At 42.6% G+C, this 12,012-nt stretch overlaps 1 protein-coding gene across 3 annotated transcripts in view; it reads right to left on the reverse strand.

The window, feature by feature from the left end:
• Positions 1 to 2,126: 2,126 nt before the first annotated feature.
• XPNPEP3 (X-prolyl aminopeptidase 3) overlaps positions 2,127 to 12,012 on the reverse strand; it is a 30,415-nt gene continuing 20,529 nt past the window's right edge. For all 3 annotated transcript variants that reach the window (XM_075936351.1, XM_006123949.3, XM_006123951.4), the window contains 4 exons: positions 8,521 to 8,606; positions 7,683 to 7,860; positions 6,366 to 6,486; positions 2,127 to 5,722 (listed from right to left, as the gene is read on the reverse strand). In XM_075936351.1, coding sequence (XP_075792466.1) covers positions 5,556 to 5,722; positions 6,366 to 6,486; positions 7,683 to 7,860; positions 8,521 to 8,606 — 552 coding nt within the window. In that variant the 3' untranslated portion in view covers positions 2,127 to 5,555. The remainder of the gene's footprint in view (positions 5,723 to 6,365; positions 6,487 to 7,682; positions 7,861 to 8,520; positions 8,607 to 12,012) is intronic.

The raw sequence follows: 12,012 nt of genomic DNA on the forward strand, positions 1-12,012 counted from the left end.
ATTTGATAAAACTGTCCACCTGGTTCTGTCCTTCCCCCCTTGGGTATTCATTATCGGACCTGTGATTCTCGCGACAAAACCTCCCTTACTGCAATTTAAACCCATTGCTTCTTGTTCTATCATCAGGAGATAAGAATAATTTATCACCCTTCTCTTTATAACCACCTTTTATTTACATGAAGACTGTTATGTCCTTCCTCAGTTTCCTTCTCTTCAGACTAAACAAACCCAGTTGTTCCTGTATTTCCTCATATGTCATGCTTTCTAGAACTGTAATAGTTTTTGCTGCTCTCTGCTAGTCTTTCTGCAATTTTCCACATCTTTCCCAAAATGTGGTGTCCAGAACTGGACAAAGTATTTTAGTGGAGCCCTAGTCAGCAGAGTGGAAGAATTACTTCTCATGTCTTGCTTATAACACTCCTGTTGTTAAATCCCAGAATGTTCCCTTTTTTTGCAACAGTATTATATTGTTGGCTTACATTTAATTTGTAATCAACTATAACCACCAAAAATCCTTTTCTGCAATATTCCTCCCTCTGTGTTCATTTCTCATTTTGTATTTGTGCAATGGATTATTATTGTTTCCTAAGTGGAGTACTTTGCATTTGTCTTTATTGAATTTCATCCTATTTACTTCAGACCATTCCTCTGGTTTGTACGGATCATTTTGAATTCTAATCCTGTCCTCCAAAGCACTTGCAAGCTCTGCAAACTTGGTATTGTCAGCAAACTTTGTTATTCTCTATGCTGTTATTCTAATCATCGATGAAGATATTGAACAGAACAAGACCTAAGAGAGATCCCTGCAGGATCTCACATGATATGCACAAGGGCTCTTGTGCAAGAACACGTCCACACTGGCATGTGCTTTTGCCCAAGAGCATCCATGGCAGTGTGGACACTCTCTTGCACAAGAAACCCCTGCTGTGCGTCCACACTGCCCTCTTGTGCAAGAGGGCTTAAACTTGTTAGAAAAGAGCATAGCTCTTGTGCAAGAAGCCCTGTCTTCCAACGCCTTACTGTAAATCTTCTTGCGCAAGAGTGGGCGGGCAGTGTGGACGCTCTGTGGGTTCTTGCGCAAGAACCCACCAGTGTAGACATAGCCTCAGTATGGTTCTCCAATCAGTTGTGCACCCACCATATAGCAGGTTCATCAAGACTATATTTCCTTAGTTTACTTATAAGAAGGGCACGTGAGACGACTAACAAAAGCCATATTAGAGTCCAGATATCACATCTACTGCTTCTCCCTATCCAGAAGGCTTGTTACCCTGTCGAAGACAGATACTGACTTGGTTTGAAATGATTTGTTCTTGACAAATTAATGTAGACTGTTAATAAAATTGTAAGTATCTTCTAGGTACTTACAAATTGATCGTTCATTATTTTCTTCATTATCTTTCCAGGTACAAAAATTAAGACGATTGGGCTATAATTCCTTGGGTTGTCCTCATTCTCTGTTTTTATAACTAGGCATTCTATTTGCTTTTTCCAGTCCTTTGGAGCCTCTCTTTTACTTCACAATTTCTTAAAGATTATCACTAATGGCCCACAGATTTCTTCAGCTACTTCCGTAAGCATTTTAGGATGTATTTCATCAGGTTCTGCAGACTTGAAGATAGCTAACTTGTCTAATTTCAGAGCAGAAGCCATGTTAATCTGTTTCAGCAAAAACAAGGAGTCTGGTGGCACTTTAAAGACTAACACATTTATTAGGGTAGAGCATAGCTTTCATGAGCTACAACTCACTTCCTCAAATGCAGAAAAAAAAACAGAAGGGAAAAAAAAGGATATAGAGTTGGGAGTGTGAGATCAGTGCTAATTAAATCAGAATGAATTCGGCTCATTTCCAACAGCAGTGAGAAGACAAGAGTACCTGAATGGGAAATTACCTCTTGTAATAAGAGAACCACCCTAACTTGTCTAACTAATTCTCAACTTGTTCTTTCCCTACTATGGCCTCAGATCCTACCCCATTTACTCTGATGTTCACCATGCTAGTCACTGCTAAACTTTTTTGTGAAAACTGAAATGAAAAATATTGGGTTTTATAGATCAAAGTCAACATCTTCAATTACATCTGGAAGCCAGCACAGTGGAGGAAGGGTATAGTGGAGGAAAGAATAGGCAATCTCTCTCCATTTAATGCTGCCAAGCAAGCAGATACAACATTGCTTTACAAACTGAAGATTCCAAGGATTTATGCAAAATAGTTATATAAAAGTTCAAACCTATTTCTGTTCACCAAATGTATTGCCACATCCCTACCTTCAACACCATACACAGATCATAAACCCAGGTATATAAGACTGCTGATTAAATGATTTTCACTGACCATTGGCCATGTCATCATGTGGAGAAGGGAGTCTGTAGTGTTCCATGACGAGAGCAATTTAAAATGACAATTGGTTTTAAACTTCCCCCACTGCCTTGTCTCAGATGACTAGGAGCCTTTAATAAATACATTAAGACTCCTCATTTGTAAGGACATTATTAATTATTATTTAGGTCTCAGATCATGCATTCTAGTTATTCATATACAATGACTTAGAAAAAGCCTTCTACATTCAGTTTGATAAGAACTAAATTTACTATTTTCTGGGTCAGTGGCTGTCAACCGTTCCAGATGACTGTATCCCTTCAGAAGTCTGATTTGTCTTGTGTCTCCCAGATTTCACCTCACTTAAAAACTACATGCATATAAAATCAGAAAACAAATACAAATTGTCACCACCACATTATTACTGACAAATTGCTGACTCATTTTTACCATAATATAAATCAATAGGAATATAGATATTGTACTTATATTTCAGTATAAAGTATATAGAGCAGTATAAACAAGTAATTGTCAGTATGAAATTTTAGTTTGTACTGACTTTCCTAGTGCTTTTTATGTAGCCTGTTGTAAAACTGGACAGATATCTAGAGGAATTGATATATCCCCTAGAACACCTCTGGGAATCCCTGATTGAAACCACTGTTCTAGGGGATATACCCTCTTTCATCATTAAGAACAAGCAATATTTATTCAAAAAACTAATTGCAGCCACATACAAATGCAGTATTGTGCTATGGCTCCTAAAGAAATTCCTGGGTTAATTTACAGGTGGTTTATATCCCCCCTGAAAAAGAAAGTTCTTACGGGAAGTTCTTATATCTATGTAACTTTATGCTCAGAGAAATGATGTCCTACAAATGATCCTTTTTTCAAAAATAACTTTTCATTGCCAAGTTTTATTTACAGGTAGATACACAATCATCAATTCTACAGTTAGATACATAGGCAAATATAGCTGTATATGTGAATGTTATTTGCAGCTTGTCATGTAGATTCAAAGTCCACAGTTACTACCTGTAGGTATTGGCTGGCACAGCACCAAAGGCATGTTTGGAGTAACAATGTTATGTGTAACAGATTTAGAGTGCAGGCTAAATGATTATCAATTAGCACATTAGCAGCAATGTTATGCATCTCCATATATATCTTTGGTGAGACGTCTTTTTAATAATTTATATTGTACTTGTTACTGCAGTATCTGTGATGTAACAAAATTATCACAATAAAAATATAATAGATTCTTTTTAATAGGCATAGATTGATTTCCAAAACTCATTAAAAGCCTCAACTTGTTTTCCTACCCACTTTTTATAAAAAACAAAACAGGTCAGGTTCTTTAGTTGCCTTTAAAGAGTCATCCCTTGAATGCATGTACCCATCTCCCCTTGAAGACAATGAGAGATGCACATGTCCTCTAGGGTGCATAACTTGGCCCTTATTAAGCCAGTCTTGCAACATCCAACTAAAAGAGGTAAGCGGATTTTGAGTAAAAGGAAAATGAAGCCAAGAGGGGTACGGTTTTGCCAAAGATCACACAAAATCAGCAGCAGAGCCAGAAACAGAATTCAGGAGTCTCTGACTCTCAGTCCTATATATTAATTGCTAGAGTCACTGAGACTAAGTGGGTGAAGAGACTGATGGACAGATTAGAAAGAGAAGCATGGGACTAACAGTTAAATTTTGGAAGAAAGAAAGACAGCAAGGAAGCATAGAGAAAGGAGAGAATGAAATAAGAAAGAACTAACATACAGTATACTGAAAACAACAGAGAAGAATATACAGGGAAACCTTGGAAAAGGAAAGAAAGAATATATACATAAAACAAGAGATATTCACTATAGTGACTTTTCCCACCGGTATTAAATAGAAAGCTAATTGACAAAATATGACCAATAAATAACCAAACACTGATTATATTTCTATTATAGATCCATTTACCACTGTCTGAAAAGGACTGAATATTGTAAGGGAATAGAGAACTAGGATTCATCCTCTTCTCTAGAACCTGGAAACTCATCCACCTACTTTTGAAGGCAAGAGATCACATTTATACCTGGCTTAAGATCTATCTTCCAAGAACCTCCTCCCCTCCTTTTTTTTTTTTTTTTTTAAACTTTGACTGCACCAAAAGGCAGGTGCCTTGTATGCTCAAAAAACTTTCAAAGGAGAGCTCCCTTGAGCCCCTCATGGAAGAGTTTTCTTTCTTCTTGACATAAGTTCTGGCTTAAGGGCCATTGTTGTGGTTGCTTGTACTTGCCATTCAAGCATTAGATGGGATTTTGATCGTCCCAGTTATATACCAATGTACAAATACTTGAACTAGAGAGACAGCAACGCATATGTGTGAACCAGCACTGTGAAGCTGATCTCAGAAAAATAGGGTGGGGGGGTAGAGTGGAAGTCTGGAGCTGATAATTGGTCAGGGGAAGAGACTGGAAGGCCAGATGAATGGGCAGTCCAAAGACGCACCAATGCACTGAACCCAGTCATTCTCTTCCCCCAACTATCAAACCCTACCATATGTCTTCTGATGACCCTTCGTCCTATTGCCAGTCTCTCTCAGACCTCCTAGAAAGATAGTGTAATATATTCTTATACCTAGATGCTAAAATCTTTCTGCATTGCTACAAACTACCCACAATCCAACCCCATCTTCCAGTCTCCCAACGCCCCTTGTGTCACTGCTCTGCATAAGCCAAAAACCACCCACATGCTCCCTCTCCCAGACAAACTTTTGAAGGTTTTCACTTAAATTGGTTTCTGATTGGCCTGGTATGAAAATTCCCACAAAGGTCAGATCATGGCACCCCGTCTCAGTGGCTGCATCTTATTCAAGAAGCCATGAGGAAGAATGAGGGACAGGGGCTAATGTCCCACAGACTGCACTGAACAAGATTGTGCATACAAGTGCAGGAATAGAGGGATCCATGTGGCAAGGGAAGGGATGTGTTCTGGATCTTTAAATCAGCACTAAGCAGTCATTACATAGGTTAACTCTGTAAATAAAAGGTTTCTTGCTTATAACAGCAATGTTATCTGAGCCATTCACAAGTCAATTCCCTGTCCTACCTACAAAGTCCCAAACATCAACAACCGCCCCCCTTTTGCCCCTCCTCACTGCCCTGCAACCAGGTCCATTCACAGAAATTCACATCACTGCACATGTGCACGGAAGCACATTTCCTGAGGAACCCAGCAGGGTGCATAAGACAGATCACAGGCTGCGGCCACAGATGTGCTCAACATGATAGATCTCCTTGGGACAGTCTGCAGACAGGATCAGGGGTGCATCCTCTGTCACCACCACATCATCCTCGATGCGCACACCCAGGCCACGTAACCTCTCTGGGGCAGCCATGTCATCCTGGGGGATGTAGATGCCTGAGGGAAAAAGAGGCAATAAACCCCCTCAGAAGAGCAGGATGAGAAGACACTACAGAATGCCCCCCCTTCACTGGTTCATATGGTGATGAGGCTGAGTTCTCAGTGATATTGGAGGGGGTCAAACTGGAGAGTTTTGTAAATAAAAGTTTCCCTTGTTCGCCTTTGTTTGGGTCAGCTTCTGGAGGAAGGAGGGGAAAAGAGCACTTTCCCAATGCACACAGATCCCTGGTATAGCAATATAAACCCTCATTCATTTGGCCTTTCTGCATTTCTTGATGTTAGTGCTGCCAATATGAGAATCAATGCTGACAGTGGTCTGAGTAATAGGGGAAAAGGGAAGAGAAAAGAAAGTCGGTGTCAAAGATCAATTTCTATGTGCAAGCCCGACTGGAATGATCTCAAGGAAAGTGTCTCAGGAGAGCGCTTTATAAAGAATACACTTTGAGTTGCAAGTCCTTGCAAGGAGTTATTTATGGTTATATGCTGGGAGGGAAACAATTCACTGTGCTTTTCTAATACTGTGAGTAGGATTTTTTGGTTTGAATGTGCAGAGAGCTATGTAAAATTATATTATGTCATCATGGTAGCATCATCATCAATGTGACTTGTTACTCAATCAGGGTTGAATGTGTCCTTTTACCTGGCTCAATGGTTATCACCATGCCTGGCTGCAGTGGGAGTGATCGGGACATGTCTGGGGTGTCATGAACATCCATACCCAGGTAATGGCCCACATGATGTGGGCAGTACTTCCGAACAGCCTAGCAGGAAGGAAAACACCGATTAATACAGCCACTGAACCTGGCCCCTGAACCTTCATCCCAACAGTGAATCATAGAAATATAGGACTGGTAGGGACTTTAGTCAGTCAGCTATTCCAGTCCCCTCTGCTGAGCAGGAGTAAGTATTTTCTATTCTAGACCATCCCACACATGCATTTTTCTAACCTATTCTTTAAAAACTCCAGTGACAGAAATTCCACAACCAGTGCTTAGCTGTCCTTACAGTTCGGAAGGTTTCTTAATGTCGAACTTGAATCTCCCTTGCTTCAATTTAAGGACTTCTTGTCCTCAGTGGCTAAGTTGTAGGATTTACTACCTTCCTCTTTATCACAATCTTTTACATATCTGAAGACTCTGATCATGAAGAAGAAAGAGGGAAGAGGGGAGGGATGTGCAGGAACAGGATGGCTTGTGTTTGTCATAGGGACTGTGCTCATCAATCTCATTCTTAAAAGATCACTGGGGGCTTTCCTGAATTTCGGGTGAAATTGGGGGAGAATTGGATGCTCAGGAACAAATAATGATCATTGGCTTGACCTGTGCCTACGGCAGACAGCTTCTTTGCTGTTCTCAATAAAGTAGCCAATTCTCTTCACTCCCGGCCTGTACACATCACATATTTCAGTCTTAGATGCCCCAAAGAGCCCTGCCAATATAGTTCCACTCTGCCTTCTGCATCCCTTGGATACTCCAGTCCCACTCATCAATGGAGCCTGCCAATTTGCAGCAAAAGTGATGTTGTGATGTGGCTAAAACATGTCTAAGAACTAGGCTTAGAATGCAGGACAGGTTTCACTTACCCCACTGCTACAATGCTTAACCCCCGTGCATCACTCTAATCCCCACCCCCACTTAAGGATCCATTTTAAAAAGGAATCAAACCATCTTCTGTTCCGGACCCTATCTCCTTCACATTTCTTGAGGACTAAATTGCTGGTATAGTTTGATCTGGTGGTGCTGCCACCTGCTGAGAAAAACAGGCCTTGCCTCCCCTTGGTTCACTCTTTTATGGGACACGTTTCCTGTTACAGCTGTAACAACATGAGCATGCCATATTCTGCAGTAAGCTTTGAACCCTGGTCTCCACGGCTTGTGCCTGGATTCCCAGACACAAAACAGTTCCTGCTAGGAGCAGACCCGGTTTGGGGATGCTGTTGTGGAGAGAGTTAAAGTACCTTGAAGTTCTCAGTAGTGCTTTTCTTTAGAATCCCGAGCTCTTTCAGCTTCTGTCCCATAAGGCTCAACATGAGGCTGTAGATGTTCTCCAAGCTAACTCCTGGAGAGCAGAGGCTCAGGCAGGATTTCTGGATCTCCAGGACAGCCTGGTACAGCTCTGCTTGAGGATCAGTGAACCTGAAAGCCAGAGAAAAGCAAAGGAGGTCATGTCTCAAATGGGAAGCTCCCAGGTCACCTGCAGTTCGGAGTCAGGGACAGCTCAGTGCTGAAGCAGTGAGGAGAAAACACACCGCCTGCCAGTATGGAAGGGCACACAAGCAACTGCTGAGGTCACCTCCTTCCCTGCTGTGGAGAGGCACCTTGGATGGACTCCTTGGTCTGGAGCAGAGCAGGGCAAAGCTGCAGTTGAAGGGAAGGACAAGAGCAAAGAGACACTAGAACCAACCCCACCAAAGGGACACTTTGCTGGAACCTTCCTGATCTGAGACAGGCAGCCACTCACACATGGACTAAACATCTGTTCTCTTATGCTGCACACACATGCCCAGAGTCAGCACAAGAACAAGGAAAGGCAAAAACCAGCACTGTAACCTTCTTACAGTCACGGATAAGAAAACACTGAGCAATACAGGTCCTCACCCAGTTTTTATGTAATTTTGGTTACTCTGAGATACAACAGTGAAGGATACATTAAAATTATTTACATAGATAGATAATGTGGGTGTGCATAAACACAAACGTTAATGGCTAATCACAAATCAATGCCCACAATCAACCACATTCCTCACGCTCTCACAAAGGTATTGCATGGCTCATTTCCACCTGTGGGCATCCTACCTGCCATTGATGGGCCAGGTCCGAGTGATGTCACTTACGTAGCAGGAAAACTCACACCCCCCATCCAGCAAGACCATTTCTCCATCCTGAAGAAGAAGAAATATACCATGATTCGGGCCATCTGCTATATTCCCCTGTGAAAGGGATTTTCTCTGGAGGGGCTCACTTCTGGAACAAGGAGACACTTTTCTCCAAAGATGCAGGAGACTGGATTCCTCTTACAGTCAGTTCAGAAACGGCATATTTACACAGCAGGGCTAAAGTTGAATTAAGCTACACAACTTCAACTATGTCAATCACGTAGCTGAAGTTGAAATAGTTTAATTCGGTTTTTGGTGCTGTCTATGCAGCAGGAAGTTGAAGAACACTCTTATTTTGACTTCCCTTACTCCTCATGAAATGAGGGTTATGGGAGTCAGAGTAAGAAGTCCTTAAGCTTCACATTATTTCGAAATAAAGGCTTGCAGTGTATAGACACACACTGTTATTTCAGAATAATGCCAGTTATTCCAAAATAACACTGCTGTGTAGACGTACTCGTAAGCAACTATGACTTATTCAGTTACCTTGCCAGGTATTTCCTGAAGGTTGTCAATACCTAGAAAGCCTGAGTGCCAGTATACTGATGTTAAATCTTTTCTTTGAAAGAGGACATTTCTCCTGAACTATTCTGCACCCTAAAGCAGTCACCTTTATCCAGACAGACTGACATTTGTAGTCATCACTTTAAACCAGTCTCCAATACAGAGATCCCGTTTAACAAGGATTCTGTATTAATTATCAGGACTGAAAGGGTTTTTCAGAGGAGATGAGAAATACCATGTGCAAGCCTAGGGTCCAAACATGGGGTAACTGCCAGGCCCTCCTTCCTTAAGTGAGCTGCCAACAGTACAGTCAGTTCTGTAAAAAGTCTGGGTCAAATTCTGTGTCAAATGTTATCCCAATGCTTTTGCAGACATTCTGCAGCATGGCAGCCAGCACAGACTTTGGCCCCTTACCACCAAACTCAGAGGTAATGGGAGGGTGCAGTTCTTTACACTGGTGAAGCAGAACCTCAGCTTTTCCTGGGGTACGTCTAAACTAAATGGCTCCATCGACGGAGCCATGTAGATTTGTTGTTTTGGCAAAGGGAAATGAAGCGGCGATTTAAATAATCGCCGCTTCATTTAAATTTACATGGCTGCTGCGCTGAGCCGACAAACAGCTGATCAGCTGTTTGTCCGCTCAGCACGCTAGTCTGGACGCTCCCCTGCCGACATCAAAGCCCTTTGTTGGCAGCCCCAGTAAACCTCATCCCACGAGGAATAACGGGGCTGCCGACAAAGGGCTTTGATGTCGGCAGGGGAGCGTCCAGACTAGCACGCTGAGTGGACAAACAGCTGATCAGCTGTTTGTCGGCTCAGCGCGGCAGCCATGTAAATTTAAATGAAGCGGTGATTATTTAAATCGCTGCTTCATTTCCCTTTGCCTATAACCCTAATCTACATGGCTCTGTCAACAGAGCCATGTAGTTTAGACACAGCCCTGGTGTTTAACTGCTATCAGTATACATAGGTAAATATTATGAACACTGATATTGGTAGTTTGGACTCACTGCTAGTTTGACCTCACTGCTAGTTTGACTTTCCATTTGGACTCCGTTTTAAACCTCTTGGGAACAAGTGGTTCAATTATATTAGTTCAAAGTGGGATGATCCCTCCTACTTCTCTTGGGAATAACAAAATAAACTGAGTAAATTCTGGGGAATTTCTCAACTGAAGATTCTCAGGACCCTGGTTTGCATATTTTGTAAGTGTCACTAAGAGTGACAATGGTCCTTTAGAAAGGAAGAGGCTGTGACTCATCCGCTGCTTCCCAGTTGGGATTAAGAGAAGGGAATAACTGAAAGGGTGGAAGAACCAGCCAGGAAAAAAAGGTGAGAACTGCTTGGGAGTGAGAGCTTGGAAGGTGAGAGACCAAGGGGTCCTTGGAGGAACCTCAACAGGGAGTAGGTAGTAATTTTTGATGGGGAGCCACTCCATGAATTTGTTTGGGGATTGGGGTGTGGACTCTGGAAGGTAGCTCGGTGTAGGAGGGCGTTGCGACCTGGGATTGGGATCCAGGAAGGGGTTTGGGTGCAGGAAAGGATTCTGACTTAGGGGAAAGGTGTAAGAGATGGTGCAGAGTCTGGGAGGCAGTTGGTCCCAAGGAGTGCGCTGCGCAGAGATGCACATGCTGTCACAAGCAGCCAATTGCTTTGAGTGGCTTGTGGGGCCACAGCAGGCAAAGAGCCTGTCTGCGGGTCCAAAGAACCATGGCAGACCAGATTCAAATGTCTGGTGGGCTGAATTCAGCCCACAGGCCGTATTTTGCCTAGCCCTGCTGTAGGAAAGTGCTTGGGGAAGGCTGAAGGCAGCAGCTGATCTCCCCATCACAGAGTCAGGGACATCAGGTGAAGGGCAAAAGATAACAGAGGGATTGTCTCCTGACTTCTAACCTGGAGAGAAGGAGGAGAGGGACAGAGACAGCTGAAGACTGAGAAGCACTGAACAGCTGGAATAAGAGAGAGTCAAGGATGTTCCTCTGGTGAGGATGAACTCCTAGCAGAGAGGCTGCGGGGATTCCCACTGGTAAGAGCGGGTTGCTGTCCTGCTAAAAGGAGAGGAGAAGATTGAAGAACTTGGGATTTGAAGGATGAAATACACTCAGTGTGCAAAATGCACTATGTTTTGGGACTTTTGTTTTCAACTATTTGCACTATTTTTGTAATAAGCCAGCTCCAAGGAGGAGTATTATTAGGCAATAGATTCATGGCAGAGATAGTGGGAATTCTAAAGGAGGGACAGTGAGGCAGGTGTGTCCACATGGCTGCTGGAGGGTGCTCAAGGTGTGGGAGTCCTCTAACAGTCTCATTATGTCAAACTCCCGGTTCCTGTATTCTAGGGACTGAAACAATGACAACACTACTTAATTATTTTGTGAAGTAACTCCAAGACACTATGAAGAGAACCTAGCAATCTGAGATGATAGGGTCATTTAATGGCCTTGCTAATTTTCATTCTATGGGAAAGGAAGTTTCTCTGGAACAAGAGGCCATTATGGAGTCTAGCATGAGAGCAGCTATCCAACTTTAACATGATTAGTGGACATGTTCGAGTTCATTTGAACTGATGGGAATGGCATGCTTTGCTCAGGTAGGTGTCAAAGCATTAACAGCGCTCCCTGAAACTGCTTCCTTCTTCTTCCTCCACTGTGAGGGGGAACCTTCTCCAAAAGTGTAGGTAAGATGGGTGACTTAATTCCAGAGTAACTCAATCACATTTCTACTTAGGAAAAGGCAAGCTCCCCAGAAGGCAGCATCAAGAGGAACTGGGGTTTTCTTGGGTGACGTCTTCCAAGTGAGACACACTGTTGTGCCAGCTGGCAGAAAGGTAAGCCTCAGAGGAAAAACAAAGCAAATGTCTTGCTAATGATTGTATCCTCATGATTATTTGTTCCTCATAACACTATTA

This window comes from Pelodiscus sinensis, chromosome 1 (assembly GCF_049634645.1).
Source record: "Pelodiscus sinensis isolate JC-2024 chromosome 1, ASM4963464v1, whole genome shotgun sequence".
Taxonomy (NCBI): domain Eukaryota; kingdom Metazoa; phylum Chordata; order Testudines; family Trionychidae; genus Pelodiscus; species Pelodiscus sinensis.